This window comes from Nannobrachium achirus, assembly GCF_963921795.1.
Source record: "Nannobrachium achirus genome assembly, chromosome: 13".
NCBI lineage: Eukaryota > Metazoa > Chordata > Actinopteri > Myctophiformes > Myctophidae > Nannobrachium > Nannobrachium achirus.
The window spans coordinates 13,082,135-13,107,125 of NC_137833.1; the positions used below are offsets into that span (position 1 = coordinate 13,082,135).

General features: G+C 41.6%; 1 protein-coding gene across 2 annotated transcripts in view; it reads right to left on the bottom strand.

Annotated features, from left to right (window-relative positions):
• The window catches only part of LOC308297587 (cGMP-dependent protein kinase 1), a gene marked incomplete at both ends in the record, with an annotated part of 208,173 nt that overhangs the window by 171,802 nt on the left and 11,380 nt on the right, over nucleotides 1–24,991 (bottom strand). Inside the window, one exon of one of the 2 annotated variants that reach the window (XM_080741063.1) lies at nucleotides 23,630–23,970. The exons of the other annotated variant lie outside the window; for it this stretch is intronic. Within the exon in view, the coding sequence (XP_080597189.1) occupies nucleotides 23,630–23,970 (341 nt within the window). Of the gene's footprint in view, nucleotides 1–23,629; nucleotides 23,971–24,991 lie in introns of those variants that run through there. 2 annotated transcript variants of the gene reach the window in all.

Sequence of the window (24,991 nt, forward strand, 5' to 3'; positions counted from 1 at the left end):
ACAAGCAGCAGCACTGACACTCTGACAGGCGGCTGGCTAAAAGACTAGACCAGGATTTCTCAGCCCCTACGAGGGCTCAACTTCAGTCAAAATAAGCTAAACTACTTCAACTCCTCACCTAACCAAATGTAGTTTTGCGTTGATTAAAGTCTATTCTCCGTGGTGGGAAACCTCTCAGCACCCCACCCACTTTGTAAAATACATTATTCTTGTCATGAAATAAAACGCACCCACCTCGAGCCACCCAGCGGGCACCGCAGACACAACCCGGAAATAAGCGGTGGACGAGTTGGATGCATTTTATTTCATGACAAAAATAATGTATTTTACAGAGTGGGTGGGGTGCTGACAACGCAAAACTACCTTTGGTTAGGTGAGTAGTGAAGTAGTTTTGTTTATTTTGACTGAAGTTGAGCCCTCGTAGGGGTACAGAAATCCTGGTCTAGTCTTTTAGCCAGCCGCCTGTGAACCAAAACAAACCAAAACAAACTACAAACTACCTTTAAAGGTGTTTAAAGGTGTCCTAAATGGACCCTTTGGACTGGTGTGTGTTCCAGGAAGGGGAGAGAAGGCTCCCTTCCCTTTTCTAATTGTCCCACCTTGGCAAACCTTGGCTCTCGTGTCACATTCCTGCTGTCAGAGTGAAGTGTGAGCTTCTATCTGAGGTGTAGATCCATCAGCAGCTCAATGTCACAGTCATCTCTACTCACGGGTGTGATGTGTGTGGTGTGTGTGTGTGTGTGTGTGTGTGTGTGTGTGTGTGTGTGTGTGTGTGTGTGTGTGTGTGTGTGTGTGTGTGTGTGTTTCTCTTTTAACAAAAGTTGACTAGTACATTTCTAGTAGTCTGTGAATTATGAACTTTTCCCCCCAGTCTCTCCTACTATATCGGTCAAATGGGTCTGTATTGTAATGTGCTTTTATTGGGCCTCTGTGGGGCTGATGTACAGTATAAGGGAAGACAGCTAGTACAGTGTTCTGGTTATTAACCTTGGCGTACGGTCATTTGGAGGAAACTAGGGCAGTGCTTTCTCAAAGTGGGGGTCCAGGGACCCCCAGGGTTCCTTGAGGATATTCCAAATGGACCGTTGCAAGGTTTGTAAGTCTTGAGGGTGTACAAGTGGAACCAAGTGAGTTATGGAGAAGATCTTTTGAAATTACCACCGAACTAGGGCATTGTACAACAGCTCACAGCTTGACTCAATAAGATGTTTAAATTAACTGCCACGGTTCACTGCTAAATAATGGAAAAATAAAACATTTACTACAACTCTCGATTAAAGAGTAAACAACATACAGTACGTTTTTTTTTTCTTTTCTTTGTTAACTCATTCTGTGCCAGATGCCAAAATGGCTCCAAGGTAGCTGTGCCGAGATTTTGTATGTTTTTCTTTACTATGCAATGAAAAAAAATGATTTTTTTTTTTATATTTTTTTTTTATTTTTTTATTCAGTGGCAAAAAGAATTTTGTCAATCGGACAAATGGTTCCAGAGATAGAGCTGTTTGAATGAAAAAAAGTGTCCATCCACTAGAATGGACACACATGAACACACATTTTCTCAATCAGCTAAACGAGGGAGCGAACACACAAACAGAGAAAAGCATCTCTCTGATCTCAGGTCATTTTGACATCTTTAAAAAAAATAAAAAAAAAATGATTTTTTTCTTTTTTTTTTTCTATGTAAAAAACACAAAAACCGTCATAAGCCGTCATTGGCACACAGGGCTATTGGAAAAAAACCGTCATAAGCAGTCATTGGCACAGAATGAGTTAAAGTAAGTGTTAAATAGCTCTATATTACAGTTTAGTTTACAGTTTAGGCATTTAGCAGACGCTTTTAATCCAAAGCGACTTAAAATAAGCAGGTAATCACTATAATAAGCAAGATAATACGTCAGTACATTAACTCATCTAGTGCCATTTGCGTGATGTCACGCAATAAGTACTAGAGTACTCACAGTGCCGAATGCGTGATGTCGCGCAAAAAGTAATAAATTACTGTAACGTTGAGTACATTACCGAGTAGAATGGCCGGATGTCCGGAGACGAAAATCCGCGCTGATTTGTCATCATCACGGCTCCACGAGCACACAATAGTCATCCCATAACATTGAGGTGGACGGCCGATCTCATCTTTAATGTCCATTATCTCAAAACAACACTTTAGAAGCGAAGATGGAGGCAGATGCTCGCTTATAAAACACATGTATAAACGCTCCATTGCAATCCAGCATGGCACCACGTAAACAATGATCGGTTCCGGCGCACGACCCGATGACGTCAGACCGGAAGTGATCACGCTGTGGCACTTCTGGCTTTCAAAATAAGAGAGTGCAAGCGGATGGAGCCTGCGTGAGGCACTCTGGACATCATTGCGACCGAAAATCGCGGGCACAAAATGAGTTAACAACAATATACTAAATGCATAGGTCTAGAAAACAATAACATAAGTAGACCACGCACCTAATCAGTAAAAAAAAAACTTCTAAAACAAAAGAAATGCTATCTAGCTTCATATTATGGTCATTTAGGGAAGGGGTAGTGTTACAGTAGTGCTATGGGTTTAGGTGGAGTCTGAAGAGGTGAGTCTTCAGTCCATGGCGGAAGCTAGGGAGTGAGTCTGTTGTTCTAATGGAAGCTAGGGAGTGAGTCTGTTGTTCTAATGGAAGCTAGGGAGTGAGTCTGTTGTTCTAATGGAAGCTAGGGAGTGAGTATGTTGTTCTAATGGAAGCTAGGGAGCGAGTCTGTAGTTCTAATGGAAGCTAGGGAGTGAGTCTGTTGTTCTAAGTGCGACAGGGAGTTTATTCCACAGTTTGGCATACAATTCCAAATAGTCCAATAACAATCATTGCTAGAAGGTCTCCCCATCGCTCTAACTCTTTAGTAAACAGAAAACCTTTTCAGGTCGAGATACCAATTTGATCCAATCAATCACAACAGAGAAAGCATACAGGACACAGGAGGAACAAGTGAAAATGGAAGCGATGAGACAAAAAGAACAGTTGAAAATCACACCTCTGCAAAGTGAGCGGTGCAAACGTGACACACGTATCTCCTTGTATGGGCCGTTCTGTTCTGGCCGTCAGTTACTTACTTACTACTACAAATACATGTACTTTTGGGGGTCCTCGACAGGTTTGAAAAGAACCACTGATTTAGAAGAAGGATTTAGAAGACATTTATGGAGTCGGGTCAATACATTCATCCAATATTGAAAAATAGCAGATCTACAAGCTCGCAGCAATATCTGCTATTTTTCAATAGTTTCAAACAATGGTTAAAGTGGTTAAAAATCTAAAGCGACAAAGACGTTACTAAAGTCACTCAAATGAGAGACAGCCATCATAAATGTGGATGTGATTTTGAAGGGAGCCGCCGTGAAGAAAGAGGCTAATAACATGTAACGGGGTTAATTCGACCCAGAGTCGCCTATACAGCGCTCTTCAATTCATAAAGAAGAGGAAGCACTCTACAGCTTATAAGCACTTTGGGAATAGACTCGGGTCGGGGGGGGGGGGGGGGGGGGGGGGCTCCTTACTTCCCATGATTTCAGATCTGTAGGCATCAATCTGTGAGAACTAGATGGCGCGTTGCACTTACCCTTCCGCCTTTTTCTCAACAACTGTGCAAAGAGCTCTTATGCCCCGCGTACACTGTCAAATCCAATTCACTCGTAATTGGGTCATTTCTTTCCTTTTTTAAAGAATGATTCATAATTAGGAAGAAAATGGACACTTAGAAGTCTAGAACTGTGCAAATGGAAGAAGCATTTGGACCCATAAGGCTGTGATTGGTCATGTTGGTTTCATTTCTACAATCTCAAAGTAAAAAAAAAAAAAAAAGAAAGAAACGAAAGAAAGAAAAATCATATCAAATGGGCATCTGTTGTCTAATGCATATCAAACCGGGGGTCATTGAAATTAAAATAATCACTGGTTGATAATCACCGGTTATGTGGTTATTTTCCAAAGTAATTTCCATTTCCCCAAAAGCCAAGGCTGTTCAACGCATTGTGAGCTTGGAGGTATTTTTGGTACTTGATATCACACTAATATGGCATGGATTTCTACACAGAGAGGGCAATCCTTTCTACATAAGATGCTGCATTCAAGTTCAGGAGAGTTTCGAAAAGGCAATTCTCTTGAATGCCGCCCTCGAGTATGGCATGGAAAGAGGGCATTTTTTTTCCACCATAGTAAAAACTGCATTCATGGACTGGAGAAGGCTAGGGTTCAAGCGGTTAATGTAGAAAAAAAAGGGAAAGAAAACGTATCACCCAAATATTTGGTTGGCCGCCCCCCCCCCCCCCCCCCCCCCTGTAGTAACTCCCCTGAGGACACCCTAGTGGTCCCAGACCCCCCGTTGAGGACCCCTGCTCTAAGCAGAACCTCCGGGAAAGGCGCGAAGGCCATGCAGGACCCCCTGAGCGGAGCCTCCGCACGATGACAACGTTCAATATGAGTTTTGTCCTCCAGTGCCGCCCGCCAGCTGTAGCCCCTCGTAAAAACACCAGCCTTCCTCTGCCTTTGTAAAGAGAGGAGATATATTTGCCTCGATCCCGCCAGTCACGTTTGGGGACTGAGCGCGTACGCCGTACGGGCCTTCCTTAAAAGGAGAAACTATGCTCTTTTAGAGGGGAAAAAGGAGAGAGAGAGAGAGAGAGAGAGAGAGAGTGGTGGCAGAATAGTGGGAGGCCAAGACAGACACAAGAGGGAAAACGTGTGCGCGTGCGTGCGTGCATGTGTGTGCGTGCGTGCGTGCATGCGCGTGCGTGCGAGAGAGAGAGAGACAGACAGAGAGAGACAGAAACATTCCATCCAACGTGCAGAAAAGATAACGAGATGGAGTATCTCTATACCGGGCGAAAAGAACAACAGAACGACGATTAAGGAAATTAATAAAACCCGCTCTCTGTGGTGGAAGAAGTACTTTAAGTAAAATGACCAATACCACAATAGTAAAACAATACTCTGCTACAAGTAAACTGTCAAAATGTTACTGCAAGGGTCTTCAATAGGGGGTCCTGGACCCCTATGGGGTCCTCAGAGTTCCTACATGGGGTCCTCCAAATATTTGTGTGATGAAAAAAAAAAAAAAAGGATAATCTCCTTTTTAGCCAGATTCTTAACCAGATTCTGAGAACTTTAGCCAAAAATAGCCTTGCGCTGCGAGGCGTTGTGAGCTTGTAGATCGGCTATTTTCGGCATAGAAGTTTGGTGTAGAGGGGCGAAGTATTGGCAGTTCAAGTGGTTAAATATCTGAGAACACAAATTGACATGAATCCAAAATACACTGATGATCGTGCTGTCAAACAATGAAACTATATTGAATCTATGACAAGGTCGTGGGGGTCCCTGCTTCATCTCTCTCTCAACTAATATAAGGGGTCCCTGGCCTGAAAACATTGAAGACCCCTCCTGTGTTACTGGATTAGAAGTACAAAGGTATTGGCATCAAAATATACTTAAAAGAACTAAAGGTTTCTTAAAGATCTGAAAATAGGGGCTCACAATGCATCATGATGTGTTGTGAGCTTGTAGACTGGCTATTTTTGAATAGCTGAAGTTGAAAATCGTGCCTGATGCTGCGCTTGGGCTTCTTCTTTATTAGTATTAAAATTATCAAGTAAAATACAAGCAAAAGAACAGTTACACCAGAGTAAACGTAATTGATTGCTTTCTACCAGTGTTGATTTCGTCAAGTAAAACTATGACTAAAAATGACCGTCGACTACTTTTTTCACTGACAAACTAAATAAAAACAAACGATGATGACAAAAACTGAGACTAAATATTTAACAATTTCGTCGACAAATAAAAACTAGACTAAAATGTTAGGGAGGGACTAGTGGAGAAGGGATCCGATAGAGCTGAAAGACAAGTAATTTTATGTTCGTTTGGTTTGGAGTGTTTGTTCTGAAATAGCAGATCTACAAGTGTTGCACTGCTTTATGAGCATTGTAGATCTTATATTTTCAGCATGCAACCAAGTATAAAATCATGCATTAGGACACCATCAAAGCCTGCAAAAATGTATTTTTCTCATCAAAATCAACTGTGCGACTAAATTCTCATGATATTTAGTCGACTAAAACTACACTAAAACTAAAACATAACTAAAAAATGACTCACTCAACCTTGTATAAAAGATACAAAAACAAAAAGCGAATGATGATTCAATCAAAAAAGAAAAACCCACTTCTACTTTAATGAACAACGCCATCAGCAAAGGTTATGCACACAGGAGACAACCTTGATGCTTTATCAACCCCACAGACCAGAATAACTTGTCTTCTTAGCAGTTACTCTGGGAGAAATATCGATCCTCACGCTACTGAATAAACATCCAGCGCTGCTCTGCTGCTCTGATCAATATAAAGCACTGCCAAAATGTATTATTTAAAGTCGTTTTAACCCATTTAGAACAGGTACACATTATAGTGTATCATTAATTTATGCTCTAACTATTGAAAAATAGCAGATATACAAGCTCACAGCGCACGCTGCGAGCTTGTACATCTGCTATTTTTTTTTTTATCGTGAAAATTTGAATTTTGACCCGATTCTATAAGTGTCTTTTGAATCCTTCTAAGGTTTTTTGAAAAAACTATGTTTCTATGTCAGCAATCTGGCTAGCCATCTTCAAAGAAAAGGTCCTTTTCACTTAATGGAGCTCTGTTCTTGAGAGACTACTTTGTCAGTGGTTCTCAAACTTTTTCATGTGAAGGACCCCCAAAATTATATGTGTTTGGCAACGGACCCCCATCTCAAAATATTTAGTTCCAGGGACCCCCCAGAAGCAAAATTTCAGTTACAAATGTTCACTTTAAAAAACATATATTCAAAGAGTTGCACATATTTTCACAACTTTTCAAAAATAGCAGATCTACAAGCTCGCAGCGCGGCACTCGGTGCCAGCGCTGTGAGCATGTATATCTGCTATTTTTTAATAGTTAAAGCATCCAATAATTTTAGACCTAAATGGGTTAAATGGGGGCACTCTGCAAGAGACTTCACCGTACACAATGCTTTTTTTGTATTACTTCAGTGTGACATCGGATTGTTTGACAGCAAATGTCGAAATGTCGTTGAATACATTCCCACTTCCACCATAGTGGGAATGTGTTCAAAAGAGGAAGAAAGGAGTTGTATTTAAGTACCTATAATTGCTTCGTTTCTTTTATGCCGTGTTGTGAAAGGACAGAAGTTACACATCACGCAAACATTGTTGTGTATAACAGTGTTTCCAAAACTGTTATATGTGACTGACAGACGCACACACACTCACTTCCCGCTACTCCAGCAACTGGTGTCAGTAAACTAGTGTTGTTGCTGCTCTTATACCACCATGATTATAAACATTATTGTTTCTGGTCCTAATAATTTAGAACTGGGATTCTTAAATCCTGTGTTGAGGGTCACACAAGGAGAAAATGCACTCCTTAAAGTTTAAATAGAATAAGTTAAGAACCAGCCAGTCTGCTTGAAAAGTATTCATCGGTATAACAGCAGCTAGTGGTGGCCAACCACTAACCGCTGGTAACCGCTAACAAATTGGTATTTGACAGTGACCTATTCGTGCAGAAACATAATTGCCTTCCTTGGATGGATTAACGAGCGGCCATCAACTACTAACTAGCATCAGCTGGACACACACACACACACACACACACACACACACACACACACACACACACACACACACACACACACACACACACACACACACACACACACACACACACACACACACACACACACACACCTAAATCTTCCCTCTGCAGTGCTCTAAAGGTGACTGGAGTCTGTCTCATTTCTCTCCAAAAGCCCTTGAATATGATTGAAAATGATTAAGGATTACTGTGATTATGGTAAGCTTACATTTCATATCGAACTCACCATAACTGTAACTATCACTAGCCCCCTCCCAAAAAGAACATTTTGGAGGGGTTTACAGGGGTTGGTGGGGGCCAGACAGTTGCCCACCGCGGGGCCGCCTATTGGGGAACCCTGATCTACAGGCTCTAGTCTGCAAGCTCACACAACGTTTCACATTGTGACCTTTTAGATGGGCCATTTTCACTATTTGTCAAGAGTCACTATACAAGAAGTATAGGCTACAGTGCATTCGTGGACTTGTGGGGGGTCAAGGAAAAAGAATGAACTGCTTGTGCAGAATGCGTTATGGTCGAGATGTAGTGCAACAACATCTAAAAATGATTATGCTGTAAAATGTCAAAAATGCATCAAAGGACAACTAGATCAACTAGATTTATTCAATTCCTGGTCACGTTTAGAACAGATGCTGGGTTTTTTTATGCAGGAAAATAACGAGTTGCCTTCAGTCAAGCGCCCACGCAAACTCTCAACAGCTACACAGCCTATGAACTCAGCAGGGGATTCTAACAATTGTCATAGAAATAATGGATATCCTACCAGTGTGACTTGGGTCTCACTGCTTCGCAACATCGGGTTCGAGGACCGTAACTCAGGGTCGGAGTTTACAGACCCCTAAAGCCTCTATCAGAGTCCAAGGTGAAGAGCCTATCACTGCAAGTTTTAGGTGTAAAGTTATCCACCTAAAGTGAGAAAACAAGTGGAGGCCATCATAGTCAGTCACGGTGAAGTCCTATCACTGTGACTGACTGGTCTAGATCGACCAATCAGTGAACAGGGTGATGGGCCGACCTGTCTGAAAGTAAAAACAGAGAGAAGTTTTATGACTTAAAAAGACTACACCGCGGTGAATAGCTTATCACCATGGTGCCTACTATGATAGGGGCTTAATAGTCTATTTGGTTACATGTGTACACAATTCCCTGAGTTACATTATGTACATGCTATCTACATCTTGATTATACAATCTCTTTCTGTCCTGTGTGTTCGTTTTCTCTCTCTCTCTCTCTATCTCCTTCTCTTCTAAAGTAAACTACAAAATGATGGAGCATGCACGGGGGAGGGGGGGAATGAAAAAGGAATTTCACCTTCTTTCCAACTTCTTTACACCCTGTGGAATTAATCTGTGAAGTGTGATTATGATTCTTACAGACCTGTTAAGGGTCCATTTGGTCCCCGGACCTGACCTTGACTGATAGAACCAGTGCTTTATCTGGCTTTCCTAGCCAGTCTACCTTGACGAGACAATCAAGCCTGGCCAGAGCATCCCATTTATTTACCTCGCAGAGGGAGGGAGGGAGGCGAGGGAGTGTTGCCCCGTGAATAAGAATGGCTATCTCAGGGGCGTCAATTGGGTATGGCAGGGGTATGCAGCTGCGATACCCTGGGTCCAGGGGGACAATAAAAGTTACTTATAAATCCATGAATGTCTCTTTGTCTATTATTATGTTATTAAACTACAGTAAAATAACTACAAATGCAAAATTTAACAAAATGGTCACTTTAACAAGGTATTATAATTATATTCTCCACACTTGTATTCTCCCCATCTTGACAGAGTGGTATATTCCCAGGTTCCGCAGGTCAGCTGCACAGGTGCAATGCATTATTGTTAATTGTGGCACGTTACTAACATGCCAAGTTTAGCTGCACTTGAACAACCATTCCAGACAGCAGATCTACATGCTCACAACGCCTCGCAGCGCGAGGCGTTGTGAGCATGTAGATTTGCTATTTTCACAATAGAACCGTGTTATACAAAATGTAATGCCTCTTTTCCATGAGGACTCCCATCTTTGCCATACCCTAGCTTTTGCTGAACTGACGCCACTGGGCTATCTGTGCTGTTGCAGTCAGAAAGCTGACAGGTTGAACTAAGAATAATGCCCTTTCCCTCGCCATACAAATAGCCACCCTCCGGCGTTAAATCATCTCTGATGAGGCCCTTTGAAGGTGTGTTTATTTGCTCCTCAACAGAATAATGCAGCTCACACATCAGGTTGGTGAGGACACAGGTGCGTCTCTTGTCAAGGCCTGTTAAATTCACCTGGTTGATCATTATGGTTTCATTCTTTGGTAGCGTTTGATTGAAGGGGGCCGCACGCAGTATTTCTACATTGCAGTGTTCATACTTTTACTTAAGTAAAACATGCAAGTACTTTTCCAGCTAAAAAGGCGTCCGCCTACGTCACACAGATACAGGAAGTAAACCAGAGAGGAGTGAAGTCTTGGCATTTTTGTCTTGGTGGGCGATATGGGAAAATACAAGATCACAATATTTTCCCAAGCTGTATCACGATACACAATCTTATCACGATTCTTTTTCATGTTGTTTTTTATGGTTATTTTTCAAGTTACTTAACAGTACAATCACCTACAGTACAAGGTAAGAAAAACAGACCAGTGGTCCTCAAAGTGGGGTCCAGGGACTCTCTGGGTTCCTTTTGGGAGGTCTAAATTGATCCTTACAAGTATGTAACTCTGACAGTATCCAAATTAAACCAAATGCACCCTTACGGGTCCATTTGGTTTCGTTTGTATACCGTCAGAGTTAAGGGGAGACCATGACATTTTAAAGTTTGTGAAAAACTGATTTAGACCAAGATGCAGGTTTAAATGAATTCTGCAATTAATCTCTGTATTAACAATTTAACAGGATTTTGTGTAAGGCTCCCTCATTGTATCACGATATAGGCCTATACGATATCTCTGAAAAGGCAGATCGTGGAGACATTGTATCGTGGAGACATTGTATTGTGGAGACATTGCATCGTGGAGACATGGTATCGTCTCAACGATATTTATCACCATATCGCCCACCCTATACTTAGAGCCTGTGTCTGAAGACCAAAAAGCCTAATATCTCCCTGGGTCAAGGAAGGCCGGGGATTCATATTTAGGAATCCCGGGCAGGGGTTACACTGGGACTGAAAACGCTATAAGTCAATACTGTCGACTTATACAGCCTTTCAAACTCAGCCTGCCCCAACTTGAAGATAAAAATGCACTCCAGTTTGTGTTCTCAGAGAAGAAATTTTAAGCCAAAAAGATTTGTTGGGACAGTTGGGTGCTTTTCTGTGAGACTGACAGATGGAAAAAGACAGGAGTGGAGAGGAATTTTCTTTGTAAAAACAGTCTCAGTGAAAGACACACAAAAAGGGGGTATAAGAAGACTTAAAGTGGACACACCATGATGTAAACATTACATGGAGGTCCTGCAAACTCAGTGACTACACCTCCTATCACTTTTGGATAAAACACACATAGGCACAGAGCATACACAGGACAGCCATATACTGCCAAATGATACTCTGTATTAGTACTGGGTAGTGGGCAATTAACACAAAATACATCAAAATCAACATTTAGAACCAATAACCAACTTAATCTGTCTATTAGAATAACCAACAAGAAAAGTCGACTATATTGATTAGTCTGATTATTAACCAGTGTATTTTTATTCATTGTATAATGGTGGCGTGCAAAAATAACAAAAATAGCTGATCTACAAGCTCACAAAGTGTGGCATCGCAAGGCGTTGTGAGCTGGTAGATTGGCTATATTGCTTTTTTTAGTCTTGGGGACTTTATTTTAAGTATTTATTTTTTTACATGAACCAAGCAAGTAACATTAGCCGGAAATAGCAGATCTACAAGCTCACAAATTGTCTTGTTGTAGAGGGAAAAAAAGAGCAGGGCACCCAGCCAAAGCCTAAGGTCAATTTTATACCAAGTAGGCCTACTCAAGATAATAACAATAATTTTCCAAATTAAGTGAGAGGCAATCAATATCGTTATACAGCAACTCAGACAGACAGACAGGCTGAGGCTTTACATATCCATGCGTGCTTATTGGTATGTCACGGATATCATGCTAACGACACAACAGCTCAATGCAGTGGTGGAAAAAGTACTATTTTTTTTTAAGTAAAAGTATCAATACTGCAATATAGAAATACTCTGTTACAATTAAAGTCCAGAATTCAAAATGTACTTGAGCAAAAGTACAAAAGTATTGGTATCAAAACGTACTTAAAGTACCAAAAGTAAAAGTAGCCTACTCATTATGCAGAATGTCTTATTTCAAAGTTTTCAAACGTGTAAAAATCTTTTGAAAATAGCCAATCAACAAACTCATGTGATGCATTGTGAGCTTGTAGGTCGGCTATTTTCAAATGGCCAAAATGCATTTAGGCCAAAGTAAAGTTTTCTAATAATTGTAGTGGAGTAAAAAGCACAATATTTGCCTCTGAGATGTAGTGGAGCAGAAGTAAAAGTAGCCTACTGAAAATTTGAAATAGGCCTACTCAAGTAAACAAATAGGCCTACCTCAAGATTGTACTTAAGTACTGTAAAAATTCTTGGTTACTTTACACCAGTGGTTCTCAACCTGTGGGTCGGGACCCCCAGGGGGCCCCCAAATTATTTTGGGGGGGTCCCCAGATGATTAACTTTGTATTCTCTCAACAGTAAACAAACCAACAACCGTTTAAGTGTATCTAGTGCAGGGGTGCCCACACTTTTTTGACTTGAGAGCTACTTTTAGAATGACCAGCTCAACATGGTCTACACACGCCAAAGAAAAAAATTACCCGAGGGGGCTTTAGAATAGCGACACTGCAGCATTACATAGGACAAACTCACTGACTTGAAATGGGAAATAGTGGGGGGAAAAAGTCTTCATCCCAGTCTGTATGGAAGTGGTGGGTTTTTGGGTTCTTTGTAATGCTAGTGACTCTTGAAAACAAATCATTGCATTGAGGGGTTTGGGAAGGGAGCTGACAAGCCCTTCTTGATGTCAATCAAGGCACCTTAATTCAAGAGATTCAAGAGGGGTTTTGTGGGCTTTATATTTTTTAGGGGCATTTCAAGTAGTCTACCTGCACAGCCTTTGTGATCTACTGGTAGATCACGATCTACCTTTTGGGCACCCCTGATCTAGTGTATCTGCACATTTCTAAAGTGACCATTTTTGTGACATTTTAATAAGTCTAAAAGGACAAATTAAACATTGGCCAAATGGTCAAAATTATAGGGCAGAAATTGTGAAAATAGACGATCTACATGCTCAGAGGCGTAGGCCTATCTGCTATTTTCACAATAGAACTGTGTTACACAGAATGTAAAGCCTCTAGTGCTCGTCAGGGTGGGGGGGGGGCTGAAAAGGTGGGGGGGGGGGGGGGGGGGGCTGAAAAGGTTGAGATTGAGAATGAGAACCACTACTTTCCACCACTGACTGCAGAGATGATAGCGACACAGCGACAGGCTGCTGCATACTAATTAGTCTGATGTGCTACAGGTGTGCTACCTGCTGCTAAACAGATTACACACACAACAAATAGGCAGAAAGAGAAAAAAATCACAGTATGTTTACTGTTCCTGATTGAGATTTCTTGAATATTTTCATGTCAAGGACCCCCAAAAGATGTATACGGTCTACTTGTCCCCGGACCCCCATCTGAAAAGATTTGTTGTCCACCATAAAGACCAAAATTCTTCCTAAAATAGCCAATGCAATAGGACAGGCTATTATAGAATGTGGTTAATGTGTTTGTTATTATTTTTGCGGGGGACCCCTCCAAGGAACCCTACCTGGGGGTTAGGGGGTATACCCACGGACCCCCACTTTGAACCAACGTGCCCTATATAACTCAAGAACCATGTTTTGGTGAAATTAAAATCCCTTACTGGTGTTGGCTACATTCCAAGACATCCCCACCTACACTATTGGTTAACCCTCAAACTGGGGTCCGGGGACTGGACGATATATGTGATCCTGTTTTTATTGGTTACTGTAGTATTCTGTATGTGTTTTCGGCTAGCAGACAATTGTGGAAAGGAGAGACGAAGAAACACTCTATTCTAGGTCCTGGAGGATTGTCAGACATTCCGAGCTGATAACGGTGTCCGTATTAGTCTGTCTAAAGGTGAAGAACTGGAGCAGGAGCTGTACATTCAGGGAGCAAACGAATAGCTTCCCATGAGAACCGAGTTTTGTTTTGGCGAGGGCTGAAGAAATGAGACATCAACAATAACTGTTTGTAGGTGGGAGGTGTGAGCTTGGGAGTATTCACTCAGCCCCTCCCGTGGCTACAAATCCACCCCACCGAAATCCTATGAACTGTGTCTCCCAAATGTCACATCGTTGACCAGCTACCAGCTAGCCCCCTCCCAGACAAAATGAAGATAAGAACAGACATTTGACTGCCTGACAGACTGAAGAAGAGGGCCATATCTTTTTTCTCTCGTCGCCTCACACTCGTGTGTCCGCTACGCTGGAACATATATGGACTACTGATCAGTATTTTTTATCTCGGTCCTCCGTGTTATCTGTGTGTCAGTCATAGCTAATATAGGCTCGTAGATAATGATAATTGCATAAGCTGTAATATTTTTTTATTTTTATTTAGTTAATAAATATTGTCTTTCAACAAACAGACGTCCTTTGTGCAACAAGCGTCATTCTTGAGCATAGCTCTGGCTTCGCCTTCTGGTGGTAAATTCCACGGCGCTAAGTAGTTTATACATTTGAATAGAAGCCTTTCAAATATGGTGACCCCTTGACGTGGTGACGTTTTGTTGCTTTTTTCTGATTTCGGCGATTTAACCGATCACCATAACTGCATCAGATCAACCACCCAGACGGCCGTCAAAATAAAAAGGTGAGCAGAACCTCTTAAACTGGAACTCTGCACATTGGCATAGGTTCCAAATTGTATGGTTGATTTGATTTCAAGTTACACGTGATCTAGAACCGTTACTGTATGACAGACACACACATACGGGACCCACTTAATAGTAATAGCTGCGGGTTTTTGAAGAAGGTTTGTTCTACACCTAAGTAAAAGCTAGAAAAGTATTGTAAGGTTTGTTCTACACCGAAGTAAAAGCTAGAAAATTATTGTAAGGTTTGTTCTACACCGAAGTAAAAGCTAGAAAATGATTGTAAGGTTTGTTCTACACCTAAGTAAAAGGTAGAAAAGTATCTCCTAGACATAGGAAAGTCTACCCGAGGTAAAGGGGTAGATAAATGTATTAAAATAACAGTGTAAAAAGAGAAAGTTCAAAAAATAATAAAATCACACCCGTGTGAATTGAGCAAAGCATATAAGTGAGTAGGGGGTCGTGGATCTCCGGAAGCAAAGCATATAAGTGAGTAGGGGGTCGTGGATCTCCGAAAGCAGTGAGTAGGTGGTCGTGGATCTCCGAAAACAAAGATTGTATTATATTAGATTAGATTAGATTAGATTAGATTAGATTAGAGTTTATTGGTCATTGTAACAAAAACAAAGCATAGAATTGAGTAGGTTAGATTAGATTAGATTAGAGTTTATTTGTCGTGGAACTCTGAAACAAAACACAGAATTGAGCGGTGGTCGTGGATTTCCGAAACAATGCATGTGTGTGTGTGCGTGTGCGTGTATGAGTGAGTGTGACTGTGACCGGCCTGAACACAGACACGGAGACAGACAGACAGACAGACAGACAGACAGAAAGACCCACACACACGGCCACGTATAGGAGCGTTGTGACCACCGCTCAAAAAGGGATTTACAGAGAATAAAGTAACTGTGTACACACTGTAAAAGAGAATACCAAAGGGATTTGTACTAATCAAAGAGAGAATAAAATACCAACATAAATTCAGCGATTTGACTACGCTCTGATACTGGACATAGATGTTGTCTTATGAATAAAAAAAAAATTTGATTGAATAAACAACAGTAATAACAGGGAAACACTGACCATAATTATAACAAGATAAAGATAGGGGACCTGGTCAAGCATTTCCCATAATAGACTGATTCGTCAGTGGCTAAAATCTGTTGAATAATCAATCATGCAAGCACCCACTACGTTTGGAGATACCTGGGACCTTTTGGTCGAGAAAGCAAAAAATGACGACCTCAGATGGACTCCATCAGAGCGCGCTCAGTTTGCTGAAAAAGCTGCGATATGGAAAAAGGGATGGCAAGAGAAAAAATTGTTACCAGAGGATACAGATCCGATAAAAATAGATCCATCTGGTTTTGTTACACCAACTTATGTGAATAGTATAACCTCCCTGCTGCACAAAGAGCTAGAGGAAACACATGGCAAAATACAACTACTCGTTAAAATCCTCACTGCACGTACCAAATATTTGGAGGAGAATCAATGGCGCCACAGCACCACTAGGGGTGGTGGCTTTCAAATGGCTCAAAATGAAGACAAAGCAAAAAAGTCAGAAATGAAAAACCCAGGCAAACCCCCCGTCATATGCCATAACTGCGGTAAAAAAGGCCACCTTGACCGCAACTGTCGCAACGCCCCTAACCCAAATAACCAAGGATATAGGGGAGGGAGAGGTAACTATAACAGGGGAGGCCAAAGCAGGGGAGGATACAACAACCAGGGTTACAGCCAACAGGGCTACAACAATCAGGATGAGCAAGGCCTAGGTAATCATAACGACCTATAGCAGCCAACCTAATTGACTCACTGCCACCCACGTTATGGCCAAAAGACGATTTTGCTGTAGGTCACTGTCTAAACCTTACTCCACAGATAGTTAAGATGGACCCGAAGTTACCCATTGTTACTGATGGGTTTTTGGTTTAATACCCATATTTATAATTCCTTTAGAATGTTATCTTTTCACAAGAAGACTCAGCTTCAACCCACAGGATAAAATCACAGTTAGTCAGAGTCTCACACAATAAAAGAAGAACACACCAGTGCAAGTGGGTTTTCTGTTATATTGGTAGGTATATTGAAAGTATAGTCAGAGTTCAAAGTGTACAGAGCGGTTATATCGGTGAAATACATATGTATGTCATGTAAAGTGTCATGTTTTGTTAAATGTTAAATGTTGTGTGTGTGTGTGTGTGTGTGTGTGTGTGTGTGTGTGTGTGTGTGTGTGTGTGTGTGTGTGTGTGTGTGTGTAGGCCTACAGAGTAAGTGTTCAAGTGGTGTATGAAGAGAGAGAGAGAGAGAGAGAGGGAGAGAGTGGGAGTGTGCGTGCATGTGTGTGAGAGAGACAGCAGAGAACTGGGGAAGACTTGCCTTCCTAAGATTTCTGTCACTGAGGAAACCTCGTAAGAGACAGGCCTTGTCTGTGTAGTGTCAATTTGGCTAGCCGTCCTTAACTGGGGCTCGGTTATGCTGTTCTTGAGAGACGTGTGTGGTGTTAATGTGTGACTGAGTGGAACGGAACCTCTTGATTATATCACACAGCATAAATGTGCTGTTATAATTTATAGATTGAATGGAGGGTGTTGTTGGGGTCTGCAGGCCCCAACATACATCACTGCCTTATTTTGACCATGATGCCCCACCTAATAATGTATGAAATCATTTAGAAGCAAAATTGATGTAGGAAAGAAAAAACCCTCTCCACAAGTAATTTGATAGTTATGTTGAAAACAATAGAGGAATTAGGTGCACGACTGTGCTCGTATGAATTAATGATTACCCACATCCTATGTATACTAGTTCAAAATGTGTATCAAATAGTAGTATAGGAAGTATTTGTCTTAGTGTTGTTTGTTTATTTATTTTATTTCTATTTTATGATTTGAGTACAAAGGGACCCCGATGCAAACAAGCCAATGAGCTTTATGTGGTTTGAAACTTAGTAGTGGTACTTCTATAAGTGACCTCTAGCCCCCCCCTGTCATAGTAACCTCAGGTTATGTGTAGTGTCATTCAACAACATATAGTTTTTAACGTGTAAAGGCCTCAGCCTAGATTGAAGGCTTTATGCCAGTTGTACTTTTTATATCTAATTGTCAGTCAAGTGTTATATAAATCCCACGATGCAAACAGAGTTACAATCACCAGTCACCTAGCAAAGGGGGTGACAAATATTCTAATTCTCTGTGGAACACCGCCATTATGGCTGTTAAGAAACCAGGTTCTGATAATTATCGTATGGTACAGGATTTTAGAGACTTTAACAAAGGCATTAGCACATCTGATCTACCTGTACCTGACGTCTACACACTGTTGAATGCAATACAACATGTTCACGCCTATTTTTCGATCCCAGAGTTTGAATCCAACTGTTCAGCTCTCCGTGCCATGGTACGAGGAAAGGGGGTCAAAAAAATGGCAATTTCAGCCTAACGTGGACTCCAGAGACCACACAACAGTTCCATGACCGTAAGGTAATGTGTCATAATGCAGCCACTAGAGCAATTCCTGACTCTTCTAGTCCATCGAACACTCCGTTTCCCATAGATGTTTCTGAAAAAGACGTTCTATTCCAGAAACATAAGGGGGGTGAATGGGGGCAACCGTAGAATTACGTAGAATTATAGCGTACTAAAAAGAAAAATATTATTTAAAATTTTGCCTCCTTATATTAGATGGCCTACCCAGAAACTAGGCAGAAGTCCACTCATGTGCAGACGAAACTAATAAAATGAAATGTTTTCTCTCTCTACAGAATACACGCATCACCTCTGACTGAAAAAACACGAGACCTGGGCGTAATAGATAAGTACATTATACATAAAAGTAATAAGTAAAAAGAAAAAAAAAAAAAAAGCCTCAAGGTGAATACATTATACATATTATAAACAGAGGTGATTAGGGTGAAAATTTAACACATAATACACATAGACACAACACCCATAGGATGCGGATCTTTAATTATATTTCTATATGTTGTGGACAATATTTCCTTAAATGCGTTGTAATTGTTAAAATTAACTCAAAATTAAGAGAGCACCTCGTGGTCTCTGGCTACTGCTTAAACTCCTCATTGACCTGTGTGCGATACCAAAGATTCAAACTCGCGCCACCACTGCTTACATCCCCTCAGGAGGTTTCACCTATTTTTGCCATGACCATAACTTGTACTGAAGGTGTGACCTGTTCTGGGCGCACTTCCCATAGGTGGTACACTCTGTACCGGACATACAACATGTATGTCTGTGTTTGTTGACTCAAGCAAATATAATTGTGATGTCATTTCCCATTCTGGATCCCTCTGGTCCCTAGGTACTCGTTCCCTAAATGGTGACTGTTACAGCCAACGCAAACGTTGGACTACTACTGCTAGATATACGTATGGAGACCAACCCAGATTATTCACTGTACCAGGAAAAGACGATCTCCTTATTAAAATATAATCCAGTCCCAGCAGATACAGGCAACTATTGGATGGCCAAGGGAGAAACAATCTAGCCGATGTTTTTGGCCGACTCTTACTGTATGTCCAACTTAAAATTGATCTCAAGTTAACTAGTTAATTATTAGAGAAATGGTGTCATTCCTATACAGTTTTGAGGCCTAAATACGATTAACATACCAGTAGTGAGCTACTTATATTCTAAATAATTGTATGTTAGGACTAGACTAAAATGTGACACTATGATCTTTAACTAACAGTCAGGTTGTAGAATGGCTCATTGAAAAGATTATGATTTTCAGCTAAATAGTGCATCCTATAACTTGTTTAACGCCGACCAAAAGTCAACATGCCAGTTGTGTGAATGTCTCAACTTAAGAATGTATGGACATACAGTATGTCAGACACTTTTAGTTCTAGCAAATTGTAAATCTCTGCAGTATTATTAATGTTTTTTTTCCCCGTCACATATACTGACATTTTCAGCCCTACTAAAGAGATTGACATTGTGATTTTTCCACCAAAGTAACATTTATTCACATAAAGATACAGGGAAACGGTGTAATGAGAGACATACAGGTTTTCTTTAGTGGACAAAAGGCCTGCCCGGGGTTCAGATACTGATAAGAAATAGATGCAGGCAGCAGAGTATAAAGGCCATACCGTAAGCCATGTAGCGAGTTAGATTATTTTTGACAATATTCTAGACAAAGTGTGAAGTGTCTTTTAAATTGATGTGCTGTCTTTTTTATAGTAATAATCAATATTTTTAGTGCACTGGCAATAATATCTACCATGAGTTATTAAAGAGAACTGTGTCTGTAGACAAGAAATAATGGAGATGTTGGTAGAAAAGTTTTTTGGAAACTGTGTTCTTTTGAAATATGTAAACAAGGCACAGACATGTCTGCGACTCAAGTGGACTTTGAGAATACATTATTTGAGCTTGTAGAGCTGCTATTTTCTTTCACATGGAGAGAGGGAGACAGGAAGTTTTAAGCTCATGACAATATTGATTTCCTTTAAGTGAATTTAGAGAAATAGAAAAGCCAGGCTGTCACTTTCACAAATCATATGCTGTATATTAGCATTTTATGGTATATTTATATTTATTCTGCATCTAGCATGAGGCAACATGTTGAACCAGCTCTGTGTGTATGTGACCTGGGAAACGTCTGGTTATTTTCCCCTTTTCCCTTGCCTTATTGACATTTGAGGCTCTCTCTGTTTTGACTGGATTCTGAGATTTCCTTATTTGAGTAAAGATACTTGGTTACTTTTGTACTCCTCCAGGTGGCCACAGTATTTTGTTTTCCTTCCAGACTGGAAGGAATTAACAATAACATTTTAGTGAGCTTGTAATCTGCTACTTTTGGTGAATATCCCCTTAGAATAGGGATGCTGGGGTTTATTGATTGAATACCAAGTATAAATGTTTATTTTAAATCTGTTCTATAGAAGCAGATGTTTTCTCAGGTTATATGTTTGTTAGGCCTATTATGGACAGTACTGTATTTGTTATTATTTTAAATAATAGTAAATATGCTACATTTACATAAAGCAAGTATTTGTCTACTCCCGTCACACACACATATCTAGAAGACAGAGTCAATCTAAAAAAGAAAGATCTAAAACACATAGGATCAAAACATAGATCTGGAACTGCTCAAATTCACAGCTCCACTTCGTACCAAGGTTTGATTTTTTATTTTGTTTTGAAAGTTGTGTAAATAATTTAAGAACTGTGACATCTGTGGGTTTGAAAATGTATTTTTATTTTTTATTATTTTATCCAGCCCTTTCCTGTGACACAGGAGAATCTATGCCTACCAGAACCTATGTTCTACCTGTCATCCCAACGGTAGCCCCTCTCTGTTTATGTTCCCACGACAAAGAGAACGTGAATCACTCTGACTCTGCTGTCCTCTGGGTGTGTGGACGGACTGCAAGGCATTTTCTACCAGCTAAGTGGAATGGCTGTTGTTATGCAGGAATAGTTTACACTGGTACTGATGTCGTGCCCCGTCCGGACACCCAGGTGGCAGGTGAGTCCCGCGCCAGGCGCTCTATAGAAACTGAAACAAACCTAGACAAAATTAGAAAGAACTACCCTGGCTACCATTTTCTGGATCCCTGGTCAGATCCCGACACCTCGATTGCTTATGGTATAGGCTCAACTACCATGCTCTCTGCAGGAGTTATTACTGTTTACACTCTTAAGAAAATGAACACATTGGCCGCCGAAATCCTGATGATGCATGATTCCACAGCTGATCTCCAGATGAGTACTGTACTTCTTAACCAAGAGCAAATGGCCATGCGTTCTGTTGTCCTTAGAAATCGTCAAGTGTAGATTTAGTGACAGCCAGAGAGGGAGGAGTTTGTAAAATGCTAGGTGGAAAGTGTTGTTTCTTAATCCCTAATGGTCACGATAACATAACCTCTCTCATTGCCCACTCCAGAGAAGCAATTGCCACAATCCCACCGCCACCACCGCATGAGTCTTGGTTTGACTTTAACATTTTGGGAGGAGTAGGTAACTGGTTTGTGACCACAATAGTTCCCATTTTAGTAATAATAGCCATCACAGTATTTATCGTTCTCCCAATATTGAAGGCCATGTTTAACAGAATAATCCGCCTGACTGTCCCCAACTCTGAGTTCCAGTTGCCCTTAATGACTACAGGAGCCTCTGAGGAGATCTATTCAAGGGGCCCCGCACAAATTCTCTAGAGCAGTCCTTCTCAATCTTTTTTGGTTATTTCCAACCCAACTTTCCCTGATTTGGGAATCCAAGCTATGATTTCCCCCAGTTTTGCCCTTTATTACAAGTTTTTAGCTTTTTTTTTAAGTGTGAATAGTATCGTGTTTTTCTTTTTGGGGCATATTTTTTTTGAGTGCCCCTGCAGTATTTTCGCTTACTCCCATTTGAGAGACACTGCTCTAGATTAGAAAGCCATTTTTCTTATTTTCCATATCTATATGTAAACATGGCCTAAAGCCATTTTTCTTATTTTCTAAACCTAGATTGATGTACACCACCATGGTCTGAAGCCATGGACTGGTGCAGGATGTATTGATTACAATATGTTTGTTGGACAATTTTTATTGAATAAGCTTTTTTATACAGCACAGTATGTCTTATATTAAACAGCATTGCTAAACTATGTATTTTGATACTGACACACATATCTGATTGATGGAATACCTGTGAGTAAGGTATCCCAAAGGGGGACTGGACGATATATGTGATCCTGTTTTTATTGGTTACTGTAGTATTCTGTATGTGTTTTCGGCTAGCAGACAATTGTGGAAAGGAGAGACGAAGAAACACTCTATTCTAGGTCCTGGAGGATTGTCAGACATTCCGAGCTGATAACGGTGTCCGTATTAGTCTGTCTAAAGGTGAAGAACTGGAGCAGGAGCTGTACATTCAGGGAGCAAACGAATAGCTTCCCATGAGAACCGAGTTTTGTTTTGGCGAGGGCTGAAGAAATGAGACATCAACAATAACTGTTTGTAGGTGGGAGGTGTGAGCTTGGGAGTATTCACTCAGCCCCTCCCGTGGCTACAAATCCACCCCACCGAAATCCTATGAACTGTGTCTCCCAAATGTCACATCGTTGACCAGCTACCAGCTAGCCCCCTCCCAGACAAAATGAAGATAAGAACAGACATTTGACTGCCTGACAGACTGAAGAAGAGGGCCATATCTTTTTTCTCTCGTCGCCTCACACTCGTGTGTCCGCTACGCTGGAACATATATGGACTACTGATCAGTATTTTTTATCTCGGTCCTCCGTGTTATCTGTGTGTCAGTCATAGCTAATATAGGCTCGTAGATAATGATAATTGCATAAGCTGTAATATTTTTTTATTTTTATTTAGTTAATAAATATTGTCTTTCAACAAACAGACGTCCTTTGTGCAACAAGCGTCATTCTTGAGCATAGCTCTGGCTTCGCCTTCTGGTGGTAAATTCCACGGCGCTAAGTAGTTTATACATTTGAATAGAAGCCTTTCAGGACCCCCAGGGGTCCTTGAGTGAGTTCCAGGGGGTCCCCAGCAAAATGTTAGCTAAGAACCAAATGGACTCTTATGGGTCATTTGGTTCCATTTGTACGCTGAGCTAAATTAACACTGATTTATTCTACAATATAAAGTGGGTTCTCAGAGATATGGGGGTCCATAGCCTAAAATGCTTATCAAATGGGGGTCCTTTGGGGGAGATTAAAATGGTTGGGAATATAGAGCCGCAAAAATCTTCTCTTATGGGGGTCCCTGGCATATCTTTTCAAACGGGGGTCCGCGGAAGTGTCAATTTGGGGGTCCTCCTTGACATGAAAAAGTTTGAGAACCACTGCCCTCTAATAGCCTACCAGTGGTTCTCAAAGTGGATTCCAATGACTGTAGGTTCCTTTATGGGGGGTCTAAATTGACCCATTCAAGTCTGTAACTCTGACATACAAATGGAACCAAATGGACACTAACGGGTCCATTTGGTTCCATTTGTATATTGTCAGAGTTAAGGGAAGACCTTGAAATTGAACAGTTTGAGAACCACTGCTGTACATTCCAAGACACCATTCACCACCACCACTGTTATATGGTACACCTACTCTGGGCTCTTGTGGTAGAAGGGCAGCGTAACGTGGCTGAGGTCCTGGATGTCGAAGGCGGTGGGCTCGGCGCTGATCGCCTGCCTCTTGGTCCTCTGCTGCTCGCCGCCGCCGCCGTGCTGCTGCAGCTCCCCGGCCTGGCCCTGCTGCTTGGCGCTGTGCTGCTGCTGCGTGGCGGGCTTGATGACCGAGCGGTACTTGTCCAGCTCGTTCTGGAGCCTCTGGATGAGCTCGTCCTTCTGGTCCAGCTCCAGCTCCAGCTCGTCGATGAGCGCGTCGCGCTGCCGCAGCTCCTCGATCTTCTCCTGGAGCGCGTACTGGAGGTCGCGCAAGGTGCCCATGTTGACGGTCTGCTGGTCCTCTTTCATGCACGCCGCCTGCTTAGAGATCCAACTCTAAAAATCCGAGATTTGTATTTTATTTTCTGTCTCCTCCTCGCCCTCTGCCTTCTTTTCCCCTATGCCTGGAAACTTTGTCCAGTGGAGGCATTAACAGCTTCCAAGAGAAGAATGCACTCCCCCGTCTTGTTCTCCAATAACCGCCTGTTGCTGTGGTTGTTGTAAGCCAGTTGGATGGATCTTATTACGAGGTATCTTCAACGGATGAGGACATGTTCCGAGTCGAGATGAGCGCAGTTAAAAGCCGAAAATGCAAAGTTTTGAATGTATCAATCCCTCCTCGCTCTTCTCTCTCTCGTCTCTTTCACTCCCATCGTCTCTCTCTCTCTCTCTCCCTCCCTCGACGCTGTGGAGGAGCGGAGCTTGAATTCCCCTCAGCCGTGCGTCAGGCTGGCTGACAGACAGAGAGAGAGCCGGACGACAAGCGCAAGGCGAGAAGGGCGCCTACAGGAATCCGTGGTACAATGCAGCCTGGGCGGGCGCGCTGAAGGAGAGTGGGCTCCCCTCCCCTCCCCATGGAGTTCCTTTCCTTGGAGCAAATTATTTATGTCACAGGGGTCTTCAACGTTTTCAGGCCAAGGAGGACCCCTTAGTTGAGAGATGAAGCAGGGACCCCCACAACCCTTTTCATAGATTCCATATAGTCTAATTTCATTGTTTGACAGCACAATCATCAGTGTATTTTGGATTCATGTGAATTTGTGTTTTCAGATATTTAACCACTTGAACCGTCAATAGGCCTACTTAATAAACTTGACCTTTCACTCTGTACTTAGTATGCTCTTTTTCCACTCAATACCAAAGCTCCTGCCAAAAATAGCTGATCTAAAAGCTCACAACACCTCGCAGCGTTGTGAGCTTAGATCTGCTATTTTTGCTATATTCAGTATATGGACACTATATGGTTCAAGTTGTTAATATAAAAAAGGAGAAAAAAAAACGTTCTATCGCTCAAAGATTTGGG